This window comes from Biomphalaria glabrata, chromosome 4, assembly GCF_947242115.1.
Source record: "Biomphalaria glabrata chromosome 4, xgBioGlab47.1, whole genome shotgun sequence".
Classification (NCBI taxonomy): domain Eukaryota; kingdom Metazoa; phylum Mollusca; class Gastropoda; family Planorbidae; genus Biomphalaria; species Biomphalaria glabrata.
Genome location: NC_074714.1, coordinates 42,569,492 through 42,595,256, shown reverse-complemented (window position 1 = coordinate 42,595,256; position 25,765 = coordinate 42,569,492). Strand labels below are relative to the sequence as shown.

Here is a 25,765-nt window from a genome sequence, read left to right as displayed (position 1 = left end):
GAAAGATTAGCCGTTGATGGAAAACTATATAGATTTAAAAGTAATTTTTAAAAAACTTACTATTTCATTAGAAGGTTTTGAGCTAAGGCAGACTTGGTGGCTAAATCGTTGCTGGCATTAAAATGCATCATGGGCCATAAATGGTGCGCCATTTAGATGAGCATCTATTCTACTTGTTCACGAGTAAAGTTTGATAATGCTTAAAAAAGGAATACTCGCTCGCATCAATGGCTAGAACTTGGATATCTAATTGTACAACACAACTCATTAATGATACCCAGCTCTGCACCCTGCGGTATCATGCACTTCACTTCGTAACGTATAGCATTTTAGATAGGCTATTTAATCATTGAGAACGTTAAAAAAAGAAAATATAATGACGACATTTTACGATAAGGTTAAAGTTCAATTTTGTTAGCTCGAGTGTTTTAAACTGCCCACTGATTTCAAAGCTTTGTAATAAGTTTGATGCTCCCAACTGAAGTGAGATTAATGCCAAGCTGCAAAGTTCTAAAAACATTTCCATTTATTATTCTTGCTGAACTAAAACAGTTTTTTATTATTAGAAAACAAAACCACAGTTGGAAGCATTTTATATCGGTGAGAGTGAACTATAAAAATACCCCCCCCCCCTCTTGTTAGGCATCTTTGTCAACTTAAATGAGTTTTATTTCCAAAAACATATATTTGCGAAACAGGATTTTACAGCTTGCTAAATACAAAACTAGTTTCGAAGCAGAAGACGCCATTCGTATTGATCTTGTAAAGGTTGCACTAAAATCCCCCGTCGTCCAGCGTGAGGTTAGGAATAGGAAGTATATTGATTTCAACTATGAGTGAACACGCGAAACATGTCAAACATTTACAAACATTTTACAACATTAGCAAAGACAGGATTTTACTGTTGGGGGTGGGGGGGTGTCATCGCATAGTGGGCAATCGCAAACAGCTAAAAAAAATCTGAGAACCGCTTTATTAGGCTATTATTACATTGTCGCTATTTGTGGACGGGATAGGGCTCCACAGCCACATGAGGAAGTGTGCTCTAAGATGAACCATAGTCGTTCCACGACTGAAGGAGGCCAAGGCCCAATATATATACCAATATTACATTGTAAAAACTTAGGTGACAATCACGACAGACCGGGAATCCCTTTTACAAGAAAATTTAAAGTCTCATTGGGTGCCAGCACACCGGGCATTTGCACGAATGCCCATATAGCCCGCCCCTGAATTTTGATGCGCCACAAAACAATTTGTTATTTTACCTCCAACAGTTGTATTATTTCTTTCTGTTTGTCACGTCTGTCAGTTGTGGAGCGCAGTGGATCAGAGAGTATTTGACTACACCACCAAAAGACGCATGGTACGATTTTGAGAGAGAGTATCTGATGGATTTGCCGATTACCGATTTAAAAAAGGCTTCGAGTTTCGTTTTCTCCACAGCTCAGTTGCTCAATGCCAGGTCAGTCATAAAATAGTGTTCAAATGGATTCGAAATGATGTTAAGAGTAAAATAATCGATCTAGAAGATTTAACAAGGGGGTATTATAAGTAATCACTTATTTGATTAATTATTATTATTTTTTGTTTGTTTGGTAACAAATAAGGGAAAGAAATGTTCCTTATTGAGATATGTAACAGTATATATGAACTTATTCCCCTTATTACGTTTTGTACATGAAACGCAATGCTTTTTCTCTAAATTCCCATTCTCGGATAAAGTTGAAATTTTGCATAATTATTCATAACTAATGACAATACACCAAACAATAAAAAAAAAATTAACGAATTGGTCAGTCAATTAGTGTTTATTAATTTTTTTATATACAAAACAAATACAAAGGAGTTTATTCCTGCATTATTGATATACATGGCAGTGATTTTAAGTTCTTTTCTTAGTCCACAGATAAGCTTTTCTTTTAAAAAGAAAACATTAAAAGATACATTTTTTAAAAAGACAATAACTCCATTATACAACTCATAATAAAAGAAAATATAAGAGAAAAATATTTAAAGTGCTTTTTTTAAAAAAAAAAGACAATACCTCGGTTATACAGCTTATAGAGCGATAGCGTTGCTCTTAATAACTAATGAATGTGAAATTAAAAAAACAAAAGAACCTTTTTTGACCAGCCCCATTCTCTTCACACCACCCCATCCCAGAAAGAACCCTGGTTAGGCAAATTATAGAACTACTACACTTTATAATATTCCGATGATAGGCCTTTAGATCTCGACTCAGAAGACATTGCGCACAATTTTCCTGAACATTAATTTATTAAACTATTGAATCAATAAAGCCTTACATTCGAAAATACCAAAAAAAAAATAAAAAAAAATCAATAGTCCTTTCAAGAACGCGATAGACCTTTCACAAACAATGCTGGATCTAGATCTAGGCCTAGTTTTCTACCCAAATTAAACTTTATTTCTTTTACTTTGAAAAATTATAACTAGACTTTTCCCGGCGTGTACAACGAGCTAGTAATTCTTTTCTCAGCGATATACATCACTGTTAAATTTCTAGGAAAATTATTAGAGCCGTTTTTGAGATCAGTGTCCAGGTTCCACCCTTCACCCATGAAGTTCTGACTTGAATATTAGTATTTAAAAAAAGAATTTTTACAACTATTTTGCTTGTTATTCCATTTGCTAGAATCAATTCTTGTAAGTGCTCTTTCTTTCCGTAGCCACTAGATTATGGAAAGGGATGCCTGAATTAGCCTTGAAATCAATTACTTAGCAGAGTTAAAATATCTTACATGCACAGCTAGATTTACAGAGACTTGTAAGCCTATATCACAGTAGCGTAGCTAAGGTGGAGGGAACAGGGGGGATAATTTGAAGACCCCCCCCCGGGCCCCCACTTGAGGAGGGCCCCCAAATGAGCTGGACTTTAATCTGTGCAGAGTTCAAACCTGTGATAATGCAGCCACAATGAGTAGTCGTCTATCTGGCCTGCATAAACATCTCTTAGAGATAAATCCAAAAGCAACATTTCTGAACTGTGATAATCACTCTCTGAACCTGGCAGCTCTTCATTCTGCTGAGATAGATCCAGCATTTGTCACCTTTTTTTTTTGGAATTGTACATGAATTGTTCAACTTGTTTTCCAATTCACCTGAACTGAAAGAAGCTGGAGCCTAAATTTAAAAAAAGGAGAGTAATACAAGGTGGTCCGCAAGAGAAGAAGCGCTCAATTAATATAGTTCAGAAGAAATACAAACGTCTGGACTGCACATAGGGGAGCTGCTGAAGAAATTAAAACCCTTTCATGCTTTCTGCAAAATGATGAGAAACGGACGAAACTGATGACCCAATCCATCGAAAAAGCAAAAGAAGATAGTGAATGTTATGGAGTTCCTGTAATCAAAATAACCAGAAGAAAGAAAAGACTTGATGGGGCGTTGAGTTCAGATGTAGGACTGTCATTAGAACTGCAATTCAAACGTGTTGCGACAGAAGTGCTGGCCAGACTTCATATGGAGATGAAGGACAAATTCCAAGGGCTGGAAAACCATGTGGACACCTTTGGGTTTCTTCTTGAACCAAGACAGCTCTTGGAGTCTATGGATGATGACACACTGATGAAAAACTGTTATTTTTTCGCGTTTGATGAAATGCAGGCATATCGCTTGTTCAATGATTTCATTGATGCACTAGCTCTTTTCATCAACAAAGCAGTTCCACAATCACCAATTGTCATATTGAGGAAGCTGGCTTTATCTGATAATGATGTGTGCTGAAACCTTGCAACCTCCATCCGAATACTGCTAACTGAGGCCACTTCCATTCCGTCATGTGAGAGAGTATTCTCAAAGCTCAAGTTCATCAAAAACTATCTAAGAAGCACAATGACGCAAGAAAGGCTTAGCAGCATGGCTTTAATGTCAGTGAAGTCACAAATACTAGACAGTATCGATAATGTCATAGATACCTTTGATGCACAGAAAGTACGACGTGAAGCGATATGAATTGAGATTTGTAGCTTGTGCATTATTTCGCTAATAAACAACGGTATTATTCATTAAAACATTTTTAATGATTATTTCTTGTTAATTTTACTGATATACTGTACCAATTTGAATGTAGGCTTATGTATTTATTAAGTACATTATCTCATGTCATGATGTCGAATGTCAAAATGCAAGGGGCCCCCAAAGATGTATATCCCTCAGGGCCCCCTAATCCCTATCTACGCCCCTGCTATATCTTTTTTTAAAATGATATTGTCTGAGCTAAGAAGAGAAGGTCTACACGTTTCGCGATAGTTTCTTTTTCATTTTCCCTCAATGATATTTCTCATTTTGTGCTGTTTTTAGTGTGGGGAGGGGTTAGGGTTTCTTGAATCATTGCTTTCAGCACTTCACTTCAAACTTCATTAGATCATATTTAAAATTGGATGCAAGAAAGAAAAAAATAACAACACTATATCAGCCAAACTATAAACAAGTGTACTTCATACGCTTAGGATTTTTTTTTTGAAGGAGTATAATGAACGTATGTTGTAGAATATTTGTATTACACAAATAACAAACTAGTGTTTAAGAGGGAAGACATATTAGGAACCCCATTTATTACGTAAACACAAGCGGTGTTGCACTGACGCGCTAGTGTGCAAATGTACATATAATACTATTATGTTACATCTCTCTTCTTTAAGTCAGAAAATCTATTTATCAGAATAACTAACAAACTAGTCAACTAAAAAGTCAATTCACAAATCAAGTCTCTTGGGTTTGTTAACTATTCTGCCTGAGCGTGTTACATAAGGTTCATGTGGTCTAGCGGTGTTAGAAGAAGCAGTGTGTATTGGCGGCTCAAAATCTAGTGTAGTTTGTAATCTTGGACTCTCTAGATCTAGTGGTTCTGGTTGTTCTGAGATGTCATCTGGAAAGTCATAATTATTGTCAAATCTGTTTGCTTTCTCAGAAGACTTTCTGATGTGTTTTCTGTTTCTTCTGTAGACCTTATTTCCACTTTTGACATTATATGATCTAGGCTTAGAATGCTTCGAAACTACTGTTCCTGGTTTCCACTTAGAATTAAGTTGCATTCTGACTGCTGTTCGTCTTGTAGTGGATTATGACTCTTAACTCCATTCCTCTTATCATAATAATGTTTCTGAGACTGTTTCTCGGAGTCAAAGTGTTTCTTCACCACCTTGAGATCTGGTGTCTTAGGTGTGAGTATTTCCTCGCTCGAAGGTAACAAATTTCTGGGTCGGCGTCCCATGAGTAATTGTGCTGGCGACAAATTAATATTACTCAGTGGAGTAGTTCTGTAGTCTAATAGCGATAGAGATTTGTCTTCGCTTTTCTTCCAAAGTTTCTTCACTGTTTGAATAGCTCTTTCAGCCTCGCCATTAGAACTCTGAAAATGAGGACTCGACATTTCATGCTCTATTCCGTATGATTTACAGAAATTCAGGAATTCCCTTGAAGAGAACTGTGGCCCGCTATCTGACCTTAACTTTCTAGGTATTCCATGGCATGCGAATATACTCTTCATTGCTTCGATGATATCTGATGTAGTTTCCTGTGACAGTTCTTTGACATCAATAAACTTTGAGAAGTAGTCAACTAGAAGCACATACTTTTTACCCTCAAAGTTAAACAGATCACACCCAACCATGCTGTATGGAAGGTCTGGTGTCTTGGTAGGCATTAGCGGTTCTGACACATTTTGATTCTGATGTTCAGCACACCTGCTACAATCCCTGTCACTTCAATGTCTGCATTCATGCCTGGCCAATACATGACTTCTCTGGCTCGCTGCTTACACTTGACTATTCCTAAGTGAGACTTGTGAATCAGATTTAGCATGTATTTACGTAAGCTTGGTGGCATGACTATTCTCAGACCTTTGTATATAATACCATCCGAAGTTGATAACTGGTCTCTTGAATTCCAATATGACCTGACTTCAATTGGAGTCTCGCTTCTTGTTTCTGGCCAACCAGTCATAATTACTTCCAGAAGCATTGAAAGTTCCTTGCTTGTACAGTCTTTAATTTCACTGTATTTCGAATCACTTACAGAGATCATATGCACTGAATCATCTGTAAATTCACATGTCTGTGTATCAGTATTTGGTAGATGTGCACGAGAAAGTGTATCAGAGATAAACATTTCCTTGCCTTTTCTATAACAGACTTTCAGATCATACCACTGCAGTCTTATTAGCATCTTCTGTATTCTCATTGGTGCTGACAATAGAGGTTTCTTGAAGATTTGCTCCAGAGGTTTGTGATCATTATAAACTGTTACTTCCTTACCAAATATGTAGCAGTGAATTTTCCTTGTACTATAAACAATTGAGAGCATTTCCTTCTCAATCTGAGCATATCTTGTTTCTGTATCTGTGAGAGCTCTTGATGCGTATGCAATTATACGGCCTTCCTGGAGTAATACTGCTCCCAGTCCATCTTTACTTGCATCACATTCTATCTCTACTTTCTTGTTGACATCATAATATGCTAAAACTGGAGGGTTTGTACAAAGATGTTTCAATTCTTCAAAACTCTTGTTTTGTTCATGATTCCATTGAAATTCTATGTCATCTTTTAGAAGCTTTCGTATCTGCTTGACTAAGATTAGGAATAAATTTTGCTAGGTACTGAATTAAACCTAGAAATCTTCTGATTCCATCTTTGTCTTGAGGAGCTGGCATGTCAATAATTGCCTTTATCTTTGCTGGATCTGGTTCTAAACCTTTCTCTGACAAGATATGGCCCATATAAGGTACTCTGTTTTGCCTTATCTTGCACTTATCATAGTTCAGCTTTAGATTGTACTCCGTTGCTCTTTGCATGACTTGTTTCAAAATGTGATCATGATGCTCAACATCTCTACCAGCTACTAGAATGTCGTCTATGATGACATATGCTCCTTCAATACCTTGAAGCATTTCATCCATAATTCTTTGGTAAATTTCTGGCGCTGATTTGATTCCAAAAGGTAATCGTAACCATCTATATCTTCCCAGAGGTGTGTTGAAAGTTGTGAGAAATGAAGATTCTCTTTCAAGCTTTATTTGCATAAACCCTGACTTGGCATCGAGAACTGAGAATATCTTCGAATCTGGAATATTAGTGATCACATCTTCAATAGTTTTCATCGGGTGATGTTCCCTTCTGATTGCTTTATTGAGATCTTTTGGATCAATACATATTCTAACTTTGTCATTCCTGAACGAAACAACCATAGAGCTAACCCATTCAGTAGGTTCATGTACGGCAGTAATAAATCCATCAGCTTGCATTTCTTTAAGTTTTTCTTCAACTTTATTGCGTAGAGATGCTGCTAACTGAATCTTGTATTCTCCTGGCAGTCTTCCAGTTGTTTTCAGCATTTCAGGAAATTCTCTTTGTAACTCGTCTTCTGCCTTGGATTCTATGCTGTCTATCCGTTGTAGTAGTCCTAAACATTCTGCTGTGTCACCACTCAAAATGTTCTCTTGACTAATGTCTACTACCTCAAACCTTGCTTTCACCTCTTGGATATTATTTTTCAAAGGCAGCACTACTGCTCCTAAAGTCTTAATAACATGATTAGAGTAAGACTTGAGCGACTTTGCTGAATAAGCAAGTTTTACTTTGTCTTTGAGCTTTTCAAACTCTGACTTGACAAGAATGTTACATCTTGCACCAGTGTCGATACGAAAAATTAATGTCTTGCCATGCACGACTAGTTTTACAGTCCACTTGTCTTCGACGACATTGATGTTCTCAATATTACCCTTTCTATACTGGCTACTTGCAGTGCTAACAGGTATAATATTTTCATCACTGTGACTGTCATCTTCTACTAGATTGACGTTGCGTCTTTTTCTGCACATTTGAAACCAGTGGTTTTTCTTTTTGCAGAAATTGCATGTGGTTCCTATTGCTGGACATTTTCCCTTTTCGTGGTTCTTGCGGCATTTACTACATAATTTATCTGAGTTGTCTTTAGACTTCTGCTTTAGTACATTGTGTGACTGTCTCTTGATTGCTAGAACTTCTTGGCCCCTAAACATTTTCACTTGGCTTTGTGACAATTCATATTGTTGTCCAATTTCTATAGCCTTGCTAAGGGTCAACTTCTGTCCCTGATCAAGTAGTCTTAATTGTACCTTTTCGTGTATGACTCCACTAATAATCAAATCAATAAGCATATCGTCTGGGTTGTCATACTCACAGTCCATAATGAGAAGCTTTAGGTCTTTAACAAAGTTATCAAAACTTTCCCCTTCTACCTGCTTTCTCTGATGTGCTCTAAATCTAGACACTCTTTTATTTTGTCTTGGCCTTATGTAGTCTTCTATTTTCTTTAATAGAAATTGTGGATCTCCCTCTTCACTATCAGTAATATTTAGAGTTTTGTAAACCTCACGGCCTTGTTGACCTATCCACATTCCCAGCCATCCGGCTTTTTGTTTACTATCGGCACCAGCTAACGGTCCTTTGAAACAAAAGCTCACCTGCTGTTGAAACCTTAAAAACTCTTGATACAGATCTTTAGCATTCCAATTCAAGATTGGTTGCTCAAAATAAAAAGAAGCCATTATTAGATTAATAAAAACCTTTGTCTGGACAGCTTTTTAAGTTTTATTCTGACACCATGTAGAATATTTGTATTACACAAATAACAAACTAGTGTTTAAGAGGGAAGACATATTAGGAACCCCATTTATTACGTAAACACAAGCGGTGTTGCACTGACGCGCTAGTGTGCAAATGTACATATAATACTATTATGTTACAGTATGTAACTAATAAGATCATTACTGACTTTAAAAGACACAAATGCAGACGAGGGTTTTTATTTCTTTTTAGCACCAACTTCATCATTGGTGACGTCGTAGCAGTCCTAGTAACCATCAGAGACGGCTACGACCAACGGAAACACAAAGGCGGCGATGAAATTACAGCGTGGTTCAATGACATTCAACGCGACAGCAAGATGGCCGCAAAAGTTACAGACTTCAACAACGGTACCTACCTAATCAGTTCCGTACTGCCATGGCAAGGTACGCTCAGGTCAGTATAATTTTTTAAGTCATCGTCCCACCTCTTTATATTTTAATCATTTTCAGCAATGTTTTTTAAAAACAACTGTTTATAATAAGTATAGGCAAATGTGAATGACAAAGTGCGCTCAATATTGAACTACGAACATCAGAGCTCTAAATAGCCTATTTATAGACAAAGCTAAATCCATATTGTCTTGAGATATAAATTACTAAGGAAGATAAGCAAGAAAAAGAGATACAAGTATAATTTGTTGAGAAATAAAATAAAAATAAAACGGATTTAACAAAACAAAACTATATAGAGAGCTCCCTGATTTGTAAACCACTGCGCAGTTCATCTCATATATTGATCTAGTCATCTGAATGTTCCAACAGTTCATCTCATATATTGGTCAAGTCATCTGAATGTTCCAACATAAAAATGAGAACAAGGAGAAGGAGGAGAAAAAACAACAGAACAATTTTAAAAGGAACGACATAAAAAAAAAAAGTTTAAAGTCTAGGCAAAGCATTGCACTAGCCTCACCATTTCAAAAATATGCGATATTTATGAGCTTTTAAACAGGTTATTGGTTTTGCAGGTTATCTATAGAATTGACTTACTCCCGGGAGTTCTTCATGGCCTTGTTAACGAGCCATCTTTTAATCAAAGCTTTCCAACAAACTATTGCAGGATTTGCCAACACTAAAGTAAGCAATTACTTTTAATCTGTACAGACATATATTTATAGATAATGTGCAAGGCTGTGATCACGAAAAAGATTGACGTTTGTTTTATTTACAATCGGTCAAAAAAAAACAACATTAGTCTGGAATTACACAATTAGTACTTCTCTATTCCAAAGTTACCAGATAGTTACTTCGGTGTTTTGGAAAAATAAAAATGATAAACTATAATATTGGTTATTTGGGGGGTGAGGGAGGGTTTCGTATATGAATAAAATATTAACATTAATTATTAAATTATTAACCATTATAAACAATGCATTAAACTCAATAATCAATCAAATCATAGAGCTAAAATGGATGATAAAAAAGTTTGAGCGGGTAAAATGAAGTATTTATATTATTTGGAGATTTTAACAGAGTCCTCGTGGAACTAAAGTAATTAATATTTGATTACTTAAGTATAATTTTAAAACGAAACCTTTTGCCCAGGCCAATGAGTCGACACCTTGTTTTAACACCCCTGTATTGCCTGGCTACAACGCAAGTGAAGTCTGTAACTTGACATCTTTGAATGGATCGCCATGGTTTTGTGGTCTTCCTGTGAAGAAAGAGCTGACCTGCCAGGACTATAAGTGGACAAGACTACTATTTAACAATGCTGACGCTCCACTGCTGCCAGCAGAGTTGTCGATACTTCGTGACAGAAGGTCAGGCCTAGTGGAGATTGCTTCTGTTCTTTCAAAGCGTATATCAACTCACTCTGTTTGTCTGCCTGGTAAAAAGTTTGTACACATTATTTCTCCACACCCAATCTCAGATCAAGCTGAAATTTGCATAAAGATTTTTTGTACCTGAAAAAAAACAACAAGAATCAATAAAAAAAAAGTAACCAATTATTTAATTAACTACTGGTAATTAATGATTATTTTTGGTTATCGAACAAGGGAAAGAAATTATACTTGACAGATGTGGTGGTATAAGTTCAATTAGTTCCCTTGAAGAGGCTTGAGCCCTTAGTTCAAGTCGTACACCTTTTTTTATTCATTTAAAAAGTGATCACAGATAACCCTTTCTCTACCCCTACTGATCACAGATAACCCTTTCTCTACCCCTACTGATCATAGATAACCCTTTCTCTACCCCTACTGATCACAGATAACCCTTTCTCTCCCCCTACTGATCACAGATAACCCTTTCTCTACCCCTACTGATCATAGATAACCCTTTCTCTACCCCTACTGATCACAGATAACCCTTTCTCTACCCCTACTAATCACAGATAACCCTTTCTCTCCCCCTACTGATCACAGATAACCCTTTCTCTCCCCCTACTGATCATAGATAACCCTTTCTCTCCCCCTACTGATCATAGATAACCCTTTCTCTACCCCTACTGATCATAGATAACCCTTTCTCTCCCCCTACTGATCATAGATAACCCTTTCTCTACCCCTACTGATCACAGATAACCCTTTCTCTCCCCTTACTGATCATAGATAACCCTTTCTCTACCCCTACTGATCACAGATAACCCTTTCTCTACCCCTACTGATCACAGATAACCCTTTCTCTACCCCTACTGATCACAGATAACCCTTTCTCTACCCCTACTGATCACAGATAACCCTTTCTCTACCCCTACTGATCACAGATAACCCTTTCTCTACCCCTACTGATCACATATAACCCTTTCTCTACCCCTACTGATCACATATAACCCTTTCTCTACCCCTACTGATCACAGATAACCCTTTCTCTACCCCTACTGATCACAGATAACCCTTTCTCTACCCCTACTGATCACAGATAACCCTTTCTCTACCCCTACTGATCACAGATAACCCTTTCTCTACCCCTACTGATCACAGATAACCCTTTCTCTACCCCTACTGATCCCAGATAACCCTTTCTCTACCCCTACTGATCCCAGATAACCCTTTCTCTACCCCTACTGATCACAGATAACCCTTTCTCTACCCCTACTGATCACAGATAACCCTTTCTCTACCCCTACTGATCACAGATAACCCTTTATCTACCCCTACTGATCACAGATAACCCTTTCTCTCCCCCTACTGATCACAGATAACCCTTTCTCTCCCCCTACTGATCACAGATAACCCTTTCTCTACCCCTACTGATCATAGATAACCCTTTCTCTACCCCTACTGATCCCAGATAACCCTTTCTCTACCCCTACTGATCACAGATAACCCTTTCTCTACCCCTACTGATCACAGATAACCCTTTCTCTACCCCTACTGATCACAGATAACCCTTTCTCTACCCCTACTGATCACAGATAACCCTTTCTCTCCCCCTACTGATCACAGATAACCCTTTCTCTCCCCCTACTGATCACAGATAACCCTCTCTCTCCCCCTACTGATCACAGATAACCCTTTCTCTACCCCTACTGATCACAGATAACCCTTTCTCTACCCCTACTGATCACAGATAACCCTTTCTCTACCCCTACTGATCACAGATAACCCTTTCTCTCCCCCTACTGATCACAGATAACCCTTTCTCTACCCCTACTGATCACAGATAACCCTTTCTCTCCCCCTACTGATCACAGATAACCCTTTCTCTACCCCTACTGATCACAGATAACCCTTTCTCTACCCCTACTGATCACAGATAACCCTCTCTCTCCCCCTACTGATCACAGATAACCCTTTCTCTACCCCTACTGATCACAGATAACCCTTTCTCTACCCCTACTGATCACAGATAACCCTTTCTCTACCCCTACTGATCACAGATAACCCTTTCTCTACCCCTACTGATCACAGATAACCCTTTCTCTACCCCTACTGATCACAGATAACCCTTTCTCTACCCCTACTGATCACAGATAACCCTTTCTCTACCCCTACTGATCACAGATAACCCTTTCTCTACCCCTACTGATCACATATAACCCTTTCTCTACCCCTACTGATCACATATAACCCTTTCTCTACCCCTACTGATCACAGATAACCCTTTCTCTACCCCTACTGATCACAGATAACCCTTTCTCTACCCCTACTGATCACAGATAACCCTTTCTCTACCCCTACTGATCACAGATAACCCTTTCTCTACCCCTACTGATCACAGATAACCCTTTCTCTACCCCTACTGATCACAGATAACCCTTTCTCTACCCCTACTGATCCCAGATAACCCTTTCTCTACCCCTACTGATCACAGATAACCCTTTCTCTACCCCTACTGATCACAGATAACCCTTTCTCTACCCCTACTGATCACAGATAACCCTTTCTCTACCCCTACTGATCACAGATAACCCTTTATCTACCCCTACTGATCACAGATAACCCTTTCTCTCCCCCTACTGATCACAGATAACCCTTTCTCTCCCCCTACTGATCACAGATAACCCTTTCTCTACCCCTACTGATCATAGATAACCCTTTCTCTACCCCTACTGATCCCAGATAACCCTTTCTCTACCCCTACTGATCACAGATAACCCTTTCTCTACCCCTACTGATCACAGATAACCCTTTCTCTACCCCTACTGATCACAGATAACCCTTTCTCTACCCCTACTGATCACAGATAACCCTTTCTCTCCCCCTACTGATCACAGATAACCCTTTCTCTCCCCCTACTGATCACAGAAAACCCTTTCTCTCCCCCTACTGATCACAGATAACCCTTTCTCTACCCCTACTGATCATAGATAACCCTTTCTCTCCCCCTACTGATCACAGATAACCCTTTCTCTCCCCCTACTGATCACAGATAACCCTTTCTCTACCCCTACTGATCACAGATAACCCTTTCTCTCCCCTTACTGATCACAGATAACCCTTTCTCTACCCCTACTGATCACAGATAACCCTTTCTCTACCCCTACTGATCACAGATAACCCTTTCTCTACCCCTACTGATCACAGATAACCCTCTCTCTCCCCCTACTGATCACAGATAACCCTTTCTCTACCCCTACTGATCACAGATAACCCTTTCTCTACCCCTACTGATCACAGATAACCCTTTCTCTCCCCCTACTGATCACAGATAACCCTTTCTCTACCCCTACTGATCACAGATAACCCTTTCTCTCCCCCTACTGATCACAGATAACCCTTTCTCTACCCCTACTGATCACAGATAACCCTTTCTCTACCCCTACTGATCACAGATAACCCTTTCTCTACCCCTACTGATCACAGATAACCCTTTCTCTCCCCCTACTGATCACAGATAACCCTTTCTCTACCCCTACTGATCACAGATAACCCTTTCTCTACCCCTACTGATCACAGATAACCCTTTCTCTACCCCTACTGATCACAGATAACCCTTTCTCTACCCCTACTGATCACAGATAACCCTTTCTCTACCCCTACTGATCACAGATAACCCTTTCTCTACCCCTACTGATCACAGATAACCCTTTCTCTACCCCTACTGATCACAGATAACCCTTTCTCTACCCCTACTGATCACAGATAACCCTTTCTCTACCCCTACTGATCACAGATAACCCTTTCTCTACCCCTACTGATCACAGATAACCCTTTCTCTCCCCTTACTGATCACAGATAACCCTTTCTCTCCCCTTACTGATCACAGATAACCCTTTCTCTACCCCTACTGATCCAGACAAGTGTTTAGATTATAGCACAGAGAGAAAGCTAATAGCATGAAATTGCTCTAAACAAAAACAATTGATAAGCGTAATTCTAATCGCATAAATTTATTATTATTAGTCAAGATCTATTACAAATTTAATTACATGACTGATCCAAACTAATTGACTAATTGATGCAACTACACTTAATATAAAAACGTATTTTTTATGTTGTTTTTGTTGCAGATCTTATATCAACTCACTCTGTCTGTCTGTCTATCTGCTACAATTTTCCATACTCGGATCAAGTTGAAACTTTTCACAATTATACATTTATGAATTAAAAAAAATAAATCAATCAATAAATACATTAGCGGTTATTATACAGCTATTCCCCATAGACATTTTCCCAAATGTATTTTTTAATATTTTGCATTTTTATGATCTAAAGTTAAAATGTATGTACTGTCGTATTTCAATGAAGAATGTTACTGTAGTATGTCAGTGTATATTTATCATCTAATTTTTTATAAGTATATATGTTCCTTTTTTTTAAAATTAATATTTCTGTTTGTCTTGTAATGAATTAATTTTCAGGTATGGCCTAATAGGAGTCAAAGAACCAATACTAATCGATGTTTTAGCACGTAAGTTTTGAGTTAGTTTTGTGTGAAAACGTATAGGCCTACTTCCTATTGTATTTGAGTGTGTTTCGCACCTAGTTAGCACATATTTAAATCACGTTTCCTGTGATTTAGTGGTGAGATCATTTGTGTGGGTGTGACAGAGAAAGATGACGTCACGGAGAGAGACAACAAGAAGGACATTTTTATGTTGGTTTTGTGACATTTTTATGTTGGTTTTGTGACATTTTTATGTTAAAAACAAGCAAAATAAAAAAAATTCCTTTGAAAAACAAAGCATATGTAAAAGGAAGAACTCCGTTCTTACAACTATATCACTCAAGATTATAGAAGTTATTTCCGTTTTCTTTATCAAACAAACATTAATTACCATAAAATTAATTGACTATTTGGTTGTTTTTTTTTCATTATTGATTTATGTATTGTCTACCCAATAAATAATTATGCAAAGTTTCAAATTGATTATACATAAAACACTGAACCATTATCTTCAAATACAAAAACAAAATTTAATAAAATACTTAGAAGAAAGAAAGATACATGTACATTTCACATTCCATATGCTAGGACAAATTTGTACAAATGCTCCTTTTTCCCTAGTGCTATTAGAGCAAGGAATGGTTTGCCTCAGCTAGCCAGGAAAACCAGTGACTTGGCAGAATTTAGGTCATTGGTTAATATGCATGACTGAATGCATGACGCTTAGGACGTAATCATCTTCTTTTTTGAAGTAACGTCTGCATTATATAACATAAGATAAGATCCGAAATTAGGTGTGTGAGAAATAACGTGATCAAACTTTGTACCAGACAGACAGACAGAGTGAGTTGATATAAGCTTTGTCAAAAGACCATAAATTTGGTTGTGAACTTTCTTATTGTTACTGGTACTTTTTGTATTAGTCTAATGGAGACTAGATTGTTCAGGTACAGAAAGTATTCACAGAGTTGACATTGTATTAACGACTGTCCTTGTTCTTTAGAAATGTTATATGAAAATTTCATCTTTAGTGGTATGGCAACCTGAACATTAAAAATAAACTTCATAAAAATTCTAAATGCTGCTGGTAAAGTCATTGGCAAAAACAAAACCCATTAGGGCAGCTGTTTGAGACAAACATTCATAAGAAGGCTAAAAAGATCTAAGAAAAAAAAAATCACCCTTTGGGTCAGGATTTTGTGATTTTACCATCACATAAGAATTTCAGACACCGATAGCAGAAACTAACAGACACAAAAACTCTATTGTTCCCCTTGCAATTAAATCATTAAATAGTCACTGTTAAAAACTTTTCGCATGTAGAGTGCAATTGAATCTGGTGTGAATGTATATTTTTTGGTTTTCTATAGCTATAATGTTGTGTTTTTGGTGTAATGCACAAATTGTAAGACATTTTTTCTAATGGATAATAAAGACAGGCTAATACAAAGATAGGTAGCTGTCACCTTTTAATTTAATTTCCAGTGTAAACTAAAGTATCATATTAATAAAGTATCATTGATAAAATATCATATTAATTAAGTAGGCCTATCATATTAATTAAACGTTGGGTGCATTACTTAAAAAAAAATTTTTTCCATTGTAACGTTTCGCCTGAAGCTTCAAGTTCGTCCCAAGACAAGCAGATGAGAATTGTGCCTTTGATTCCATGCCACCAAGTTCCTGCCAGAAAAACATGGGAACAGGAAGAGTCAGCGGGATATTTCTATGCTGACATTGGATGGGTGTCTTTACAGTGCTACCCCGGGCATGACTTTGATGCTGCATGTCGCAAAGATGTTGAGGTAGAGTGATGAACATATCTCACCTCAGCGTTGGTCACTTGACATGTCTGAAAAAACTAAGTTACCATCTTTAATACACACTTCTTACTTTCTTAAATAACGTTACTTATCTACTACAGTACAGAGTCTTGTTTGTTGATCGTCTAAAGGCAACACGGAAGCCTTCTCCCTTATATCCTCCCCCATACCATGCTCACAAAAGAGGTTTGGCCAGAGCGATTTGAGCATGTTACAGGAGCATAGAAGATGTACTTTACAAAAGCAATAATAGGGCTTATAATATTAAAATCTTTACTGTCTCGATTTTTCGGTTACACAGGGTAATCAGAAACTCAAGCCAAAATCATATTTTATAAGATGATAACCTGACTAAAGTAGAAAAAAATAAAGGATGAAATAATATGACGATACGATTTTTGATACATATGTCAGAAAGGATATTGCAAGGGAAAAATCAACGCCTCTAAAGTTATGTGATAGTGCTTTTGGAAGTCAAATAATTTATTATTGGACGATATATACTATAATAGTAAATAAATGTAACGCAAATATGTAGCCTAATTGAAAGTATTTCTATATGTGTATACACAATTTACATATATAGCATCTGCTTTTCGTGAAAACGTTATTGCAGATTTTGTTCCTTGGAGACTCCAATTTACGAGGACACTATTACATGGCTGCAGACGCTATTCCATGTGATCACATTCTGAAAGCTGCCTCTGAGAAGTGGCACAAGCCTCTCTTGTGTCTGGACAAAGAGAACAACGTCACCTTAAGATGGCTACCTCATTCCAACCCTTTTAAAACATATGCCGTAAGTGGTTGAGTCTAAAGTTAGAATACATAGTATCGTTTCAGGATTTCTTCATCTACTTTAATTTTCAATCTAAAGCTTTATAGAAGATCCCATTCTGAATGCTGACCCTAAGAATTTGCATTTTCTTATGTAGGCTAGACTTATACGTTTATCATCTAAATTTTGGGGCCTTCCTCTAAAGCTCTAAAGTAAAGGATATTTGTATCTCAATAATAGGCATAGTGAGATAAATGCCCAGTGAATGTGTAGGGAGGTAAACAAAGCTCAAAACATGGTATTAAAACAAATTCCTAGCCAATTAATAGCCTACTAGCTTTGTTTGAGCAGTCTCTACATATGACTCTAAATATTTTCGTTGTTTAGTGTAATTTTTTTCATTATTAGCGACACGTTTTTTTGTTTGTAAACACTAGGAAAATGTATTCTTTGTATCTCCTCTTTTTTTTTCTTCTTAGACTCAGTGGGCCGACCCTCTGAATGATTTGATTCCTTCCAATGTTGCCATTGACAACATTCCCACCACTGGCCGTTATATAGTGGTCTTGAACCACTACCTTCACATTACAGGGCAACATATTAGTGCCTACGTGGACAAGATGATCACCATCAAAAACTCCCTACTAAATGCCTTTGCCAGGAATCCCAGTATCACTGTTGTCTTACAGGTAAGGGGCGATAAGAAAGTGTTTTATAATCGAACTTAATACAGTTATCTCCCCTTGTCTTAAAATGTGCTTTGTTCCGATTTTGTATGAGTTGCTACCTAGTAAGATTACATAGGGAATAAGAGAGAGAGAGAGAGATGGGGAGTCCTAAAGGAACGAGACATTTAGAACTGTAGAGATACAGAAGAGAAGAGTAGGATATAGGCAGAAGAAAACTGCTTACTGGTATCCGCCATATTGGTATGTACATAAAGAGGTAAATAAATAAGGAAACCTTCTCTTTTCAGACCTTGCGATCTATGGGGACATATAAAGCTCATCTGTTTATATCGCCGACGCTCAACGAGGGTGTCATGTGGTCACCACAAATACCTACCATCTTTACTTTCCCAACGCATGTCAAAGTACTCATTAGAGTTGGGTGTACCCAAGGGCGTTCAAAAAATCCTTATTTTCAAAGTCCCAGCCTTCACCAAGATTCAAACTCGAGACATTTTGGTTCGGAAACTAAGCGCTTTACCACTCGGCCACCAATTCTCCTATGTACAGTTTAATCACCAGAGAATTTTGAGAATAACATGGTAGTACATTATTTGTTAGGTTGTGAAAATAATAAAATTGTGAACTATAAGTATAAAAGCACAGGCTGTCAACGGTAAATTACTTCCTTTTGTATAACATTACCGTAGCTGGTGTCAATGATTTATTCCACGAAACAAATGAAACAAATATCACTTTCTCCTACATTACATATTATCTATCGCGTGTCGCCACTGAATGCAGGGCCAGCCTTAGATAATTGGAGGTCCTAAGCGAAGTAAATTGGGTGGCCTCAAATGAAATAAACAAAAAAAAAAAGCGAAAAAAAAAACGAAAATTACACAATTTATTTAAAACTAAGTGTACTCCAACAATAACAGAAGACAAGTTTCGCTATTTCTTCTCTAAAAAATATATTCTATGCGAGGCCCCCACCAATCGGATGACCTAGGTGGCTGCTTAGTTTGCCTATGCGTAAGGCCGGCCCTGCTTAATGTCCTTTTGACAGCCAGCTCCATGAGTGCTTGACATAATTCAACTGTATGAGTTTCTGTTTCCAGGGTCCCCATATTGTTACTCGTGAGGGCAGCTACAGGGGCGGCGACATGATGATCCGTTTCATCAATCGAATCCACATGGATGTATTCAAAGAGCTGAGAGACAAAGTCCTGTACTATCCTGTGCTGGACATGACGATAGCCAGCAGGAACAACGACACACACCCAGAGGCCTATGTCCGCAGAGAGTGGACCAGATATCTGTTTGCACTCATGTGTAACCGTTTGAATGGAAGCTCTTGAGATTTTAATGACATTTGAAAGAAAGGTGACCTAATTTAGAGGGACAAACAGTTTGGAGATCAGAGAGAGAGAGAGAGAGAGAGAAAGGGAAAGAAAGAGAGAGAGAGAGAGCATGAGAAGACCGAGAACAAAAAGGCGAGATTGTGCATCATAGAAAAAAAACAAAAAAATTTTTTTTTGTATTTAAACAATTTTTCCATTATGAAATTGATTTGTTGTAAAAACTATTTCTTCGCTCTTAATAATTAATGAATCATAAAAAAAGACAATAAATTAACCAAAAATATTAGATTAACATATCGATAGAAACATGCTATGATTGAATAGTCTTAGAAACAGATGCATTAAGTACATGCCTATATTTTTTTATTAAATCCTTATTTAAAGTTTATATGAATTCTTTCAGTGAGGTAGCTGGGGTTGTGATGCCCTTTGAGGCAACTCCTCGTGATGTCTTAAAAATAAAACGCTGTAAAACAGGGAGAAAGTTCCCCCCCCCCCCAGAATAATGTGTATTCATTGTTAGAGCATTGCTGATTCGGAAAATTCATTTTACAATCAGATACTAAAGGTAACACTTACGTGCTTTCTGGCTGCCAAAACTATCAATAATTTTATCGAAATAACTTCCCCCCCCCCTGCTGAATAGACAAAACTGCCAAATTAGCGAGTCGTAAATTGGTCATCCGTTGATGACAAGCTTATCTTTTTCGCCTGGCATCCCTTTCTTTTGGCCAATAGTTCTTTAAAGTTCTGCTCTGTGCAGTCTTGACTTGTTAATTCCTCCTTTTTACAAAGCTTATATCAACTCACTCTGTCTGTCACGTTATTTCTCCCACACCCAACCTCGGATCAAGATGAAATTTTCGCACATTTATTTCTTTACCTGACTAATCAAGAATTGATACAAAAAAAAATTATTAATTAATTATTTTGTTGTCTCGAAAAGGGGGAAGAAATTGTACTTGAATGATATGGTGGTATATTTTGAATTAGTCCCCTTTTTACTTTGTAGCGAGAAAAGAAGTTTGAAACTAACAATAGATAATTATAAAACCTTATTATATTTTCCTAAGCACATTCATGGCACAGTGGTTAGTGTATTGTCTTGATGAGGCATAGCAATTAAAAGTTCACCTGCTTCAGTTTAGATGAAAAATGAATATAATTTTTTTAAAGCTTCTTAAAATGTTGTAATAACCAGTAACATGTAGTTGATTGTTGTCGTATTGTCTCATCCTGTCCTGATATAGACCTAAAATACTTATTATATTCAGAATTTTTTTTAAAGGGTAAATCTACCTAAATAAAGCATTACATTTCAATGACTGCATATTTATTTATACAAGAGATTTGTCCTTAATGCTTTATCACTGGGCATTGAGGCGAATCAAGTAGTCAAATATGGTCATGTATCTCATCGGTGTAGGGGCTTGCAATGTGAAGGCTGCTTCTCCGTTGATGCTGTATATACATGTGGTTGCATCTGTTAGACAAACAATACATGATATACCAATGAATCAAAAGCTCCATGTTTCAACTACACATTTCAATTTATACGCCTTCATTTCTCTCAAGTGTTTTCTGAGATATCTACACAGTATATCATCTTTTGCGTAGGACGTAATCATCTTCTGTATTATATAAGATAAGATAAGATTTTAAAGCAATTGAATTGGATAAAATTAAGTTTGGTCGATATTTCTATCAGGCTTCGAGTGTGGAGTTTGCCGAGTCAGAGAGCATACGGGGCTTCTCCATCGTGGATGTTATCCAGGCCTGAACAAGTTGTTGTGGATAGTGGTCCAGTGCATGATGGTCAATAGTTGACTTGGTACTTACTTTGCACAGTTCAGGCCGAACTTCGACTAACTGGGAGACTGAGGAAACGGTCTCATTCTATTAACAAAGCTTCTATCAACTCTCTTAGTCTGTCAGTTTGGTAAAATGCTTGTACACGTTTTTTTTTCATACATCTATTCTCGGATCAAGCTGAAATTTTACACAATTATTTCTTTTACCTGACAAAACAAGAATCAATTTTTAAAATTGTAACCTATTAGTTAATTAACTATTGGTAATTAATTATTTTGTTTGGTATCTCGAACAAGGGAAAACCATTGTACTTGACTGAAGTGGTGGTATAAACTGAATTAGCCCCCTTTATAGGTCGCCGCTCTAAATAGAAACAAATAATATATAACTATACAATCTTCTCTAGTCATAAGTACCTCACAAGCAGAGTTGTTAGAACATCGTCCCGAGGAGGCGTGAGCCACTAGATCGAATTCCGGTAGTCCCCACCCTCTTTTTCTTTGTTTGATATTCTAAAAGCTTTTGAAAACCAATTACGGTAAAAATCCACCCAGATATTCCTTTCTTTCTCCCCCTCCCAAGTTTCTTAACTAGTCATAGCATATTGAGAAAGCTGAAAGCAAGAAATGGCTTTAAACAAAAACAATGTTGGCCTAGATGTATTGCAAATGTAATTACACGAATGATCCAAATGTCCAAACTAATTGATACAATTACACATTTTGTAAGCGTTTTTTTTTTTAAGTATTTTTTTTGTTGTTGACTGCCCAAGACTCATCGAATTCTCGGTGAATTCCGAATGCATGACCTATTCCCAAACGCTGGGTTTACATCTAAAGCTTTTAATTGAGAAGTTTTGAGACTCTAAGGCAGTGTTTCCCAAATTGTGTTCCGCGGGACCTTAATGTTCCGCGGGGCGTGAATATGTGTTCCACGAACTACTGGTATAATTAACTAGTGGGCCACCGCGTGTATTAATCTCTCTAAAAAGAAATAAGCAAAGAGTGCTCTGATAAATACTCAGAATGTGCGAACTGTTCCGTTAAGGGAAATAGTTGAGAAACACTCCTCACCCAAAGGGATGTAATGATGATGATGACGCTGATCGTGCGTGTTCCAATTCTTTTATTGCTTCAAAGCATTGTACAACTCTAGAAAGTGAAGGGAACTAAATTATTGATTTTGTTTCGTTTTTTTTTTTCATTATCTGGTTGTTACTTTACCATTTCCTCGGCTAGAAACAGAGATAAGTATATTGTTAGTTGTTGTAGGATATGACCTATATGACTATATGTAGTGGGTGTGAATCTAGAACCAAACTATTATGTTTAGGACAGTCTGGACGGATATAATAGAGGCTAAATTAGAAAAGACTGTAAACAGACGAGACAGGCTTTTATCCCGGATTTAAAATAAACCTATTATATTAAACCTAATATTATTTATAAATGTCATAATTTAACTCGCTAGTAGAATTGAAATAGATTATATCACAATATACACGTATATTCAAATTTAACGAACATAATCTGTGGGAACAGCCAAGACGGCACTATGTTACGGGCAGATATGTGGACATCTTTCTGAGAAGGATGCCTTGAGTTCAAGGTACTGATGGAAAAAAAAGAGTTAAATTTAAAAAAAATGTGTGTTCCATCGTACGCATGATTTCCTAGAGCAGTGGTTCCCAAACTTTTTCCTTAACTGAAAACCTCACCCACTCTGAGTATATAGCCGAACACTTGGCTTATTATTTTAGAGAGATTAATTCACGTTGTGGCCTACTAGTTAATTATTCCAGCAGTTCGTGGAACCATCTATTGAGGCCTTGCGGAACACAGTTTGGGAAACGCTATTCTAAAGCTTCGATCCAACTCTAATGTATTAAGGCTCGATCCAACTGTAATGTGTTAAGGTAACAAAGCCATTTCTTGAAATATCCACTCACCGTCCGACGGTATGCTCACTGGACCGTCTTCTTTGCCAACATTGACCTCAACCTTGTCAAACGTGGTGGTGTAGCTGGACAAGATACAGAGCTCAAACTGTTGCCCAGGGCGTCTTGCATTCAGCACCGCAGTGCCCTGGATAGAAGGCATCAATAGTAAACCTATATATTTTGGCTTCTAGTAAACAAGATCTTATATAAATTCCAGACGTCCTTTCGAAAGAGAAGATACTCACGTCCTGCGCCTATCACTGTAGTCAACATGTTAATAAGAGACTTAAAACTCTGCTAAGTATTTTACTTTCTTCATTGATTCCTTCAACCCGTTTCATGCTCTAATTGCACAAGGGAAGAAGGAGCACTAGTATGAATTTACCCTATCATACAGAATAAGAATTAGGCCTTTATTTGTGTATCTAACCTGACACTTCTTAACACATCCTAACGACACAGAGAGTATCTAGTATTCTAATAAAATATTGGCATTTTTTTTTTCTGATATAGAAACTTTTAAAAGTCAAATTGAGAAAAAAAGATTATTGAGAATGTATAGTTCGCCAACTTCTATAGCCAATGAACCAAGAATGTGACGATACCAATCGACAATAACAATAACTAACAGATTACAGACTCGCCTGTTTGGGGGCGAAGTGGCTGAGCGGTAAAGTGCTTGGCTTCCAAACCGGGGTCCGGGATTCGAATCCTGGTGAAGACTGAGATTTTTAATTCGGGATCTTTGGGCGTCTCTGAGTCCACCCAGCTCTAATAGGTACCTGATATTAGTTGGGGAAAAGTAAAGGTGGTTGGTCGTTGTGCAGGCCACATGACACCCTTGTTAACCGTGAACCACAGAATCAGATGAACTTTACATCATCTGCCCTATAGACCACAAGGTCTGAAAGGGAACTTAACTTTTTTTGTCTATTCTAAAGTGTTTTCGTGGTGCATCTCTGTTACGACGAACACCTTTTAACTCTTTAAAAAATGTTGCCTTGGCATATATTCGTCCCCCATACAGAATACGTGGGAACTTTACTTTACTTTTTGAGACTCCCCTGTTTAGATTCAATGCTCTGTAAGAGTATATACTATATATATATATATATATATATATATTTATATATATATATTTATAAATATGTTTTTGATTTACATGTGTTTACACGTTTCTGATGTTCCTTCAGAGTTGAAGATTATTTACTTCCTAGTCCAAACCTCCCGTAGGACGACGAGGGATGACAGCGAGCAGGGTATGAACCCGGGAACATCGAGACGACCGAACGACAGCCCAGCGCGTTTACTGCACGACATGGCAGCCATCTATTATACCTCTAGAAATTTTTAATACCCTATAAATATTTAATACACTGCTAAATGTACTTATACCTGTGGATAGTTCCAATACACGGTACCATTATTGCAGTCATTGGAGATAGAAAAGTAAAGAATATCTTTGTTGTCAAAGTTACTGTTGAATAAATATGTTTGTATATATATGTATATATATATATAACCTAAATATTGAGATAGTAGTTAAAATAAGGTAACGTACGAACTCATTTACATATCATATGATCTCACCTTAGATAATGGTCGGTCATTGAGCACTGGTCATCGAACAAACTTTCCGAGGTGACCAGACAGAGCAAACTTTGAATAAATATAGCAAATAGAATACATGCCATAGTTAATATTTATGAGCTATGGGATGCCACTAAATGAAATGTACTGTAATATTTAAAGAAGCAAAACAAACATTCGAACTTTATTATCTATAACTGTTTTTTTTTTGGTTTACTTACACAGATAGATAGCACTTTGCGTGTCATGTTAAAAAAACAAGTTTTTCATTATTTAAGTCTGAGGGGTATCTTTGTTACAGTCTTAAGTTACACGCTAAATCATTTTGTGAGTACGTGCGTAATTAACTAATTAAATATTAACGAAGACATCCCTAAAGGTTTTTATTGTGTTTAACTTTATTTAACACTATGAAATAATTAGATTTATTTTGAACTTTTTTAAATGGACAAAATCTTGTAAGCATTTATAGAAAGCACTCTTAACGACTCACTTAAATGTAAGTCTACTAATGCATGTATATTTTTGAAATAACAAGGGATACAACTGCTTTTGTTCACAAATATCTCTGGGTTAATGTTTGACGAGAGTGCTATTGAGCCTTCACAGTTTGATGAGAGTGTTATTTAGAGTTGAGTTTGACGAGAGTGTTATTTAGAGTTGACAGTTTGACGAGAGTGTTATTTAGAGTTGACAGTTTGACGAGAGTATTATTTACAGCTGACAGTTTGACGAGAGTGTTATTTAGAGATGACAGTTTGACGAGAGTGTTATTTAGAGTTTACAGTTTGACGAGAGTGTTATTTAGAGTTTACAGTTTGACGAGAGTGTTATTTAGAGTAGACAGTTTGACGAGAGTGTTGCACTGGCATACGATCATTTTGAC

The 25,765-nt window shown here is 37.1% G+C and overlaps 2 protein-coding genes across 5 annotated transcripts in view; one reads left to right on the top strand and one right to left on the bottom strand.

The window, feature by feature from the left end:
- Positions 1–23,090, top strand: part of LOC106065228 (NXPE family member 1-like) — a 28,545-nt gene extending 5,455 nt beyond the window's left edge. For 2 of the 4 annotated variants that reach the window (XM_056027638.1, XM_056027637.1), the window contains exons 5-13: positions 1,313–1,465; positions 8,823–9,026; positions 9,601–9,709; positions 10,178–10,395; positions 14,880–14,929; positions 16,526–16,710; positions 17,345–17,527; positions 17,986–18,195; positions 19,296–19,900. In XM_056027638.1, coding sequence (XP_055883613.1) covers positions 1,313–1,465; positions 8,823–9,026; positions 9,601–9,709; positions 10,178–10,395; positions 14,880–14,929; positions 16,526–16,710; positions 17,345–17,527; positions 17,986–18,195; positions 19,296–19,535 — 1,552 coding nt within the window. In that variant the 3' untranslated portion in view covers positions 19,536–19,900. Of the gene's footprint in view, positions 1–1,312; positions 1,466–8,822; positions 9,027–9,600; positions 9,710–10,177; positions 10,396–14,879; positions 14,930–16,525; positions 16,711–17,344; positions 17,528–17,985; positions 18,196–19,295; positions 19,901–21,246 lie in introns of those variants that run through there. The other 2 variants (XM_056027639.1, XM_056027640.1) reach the window with 2 other exon arrangements.
- LOC106062480 (uncharacterized) lies at positions 20,850–25,059 on the bottom strand. The gene is made up of 4 exons (XM_013220747.2): positions 24,880–25,059; positions 24,685–24,766; positions 23,299–23,434; positions 20,850–21,021 (listed from the first exon to the last, which is right to left on the bottom strand). The coding sequence occupies exons 1-4, from the start codon at positions 24,981–24,983 to the stop codon at positions 20,906–20,908; spliced, it is 438 nt and encodes a 145-aa protein (XP_013076201.2). The 5' UTR covers positions 24,984–25,059; the 3' UTR covers positions 20,850–20,905.
- Positions 25,060–25,765: the final 706 nt, after the last annotated feature.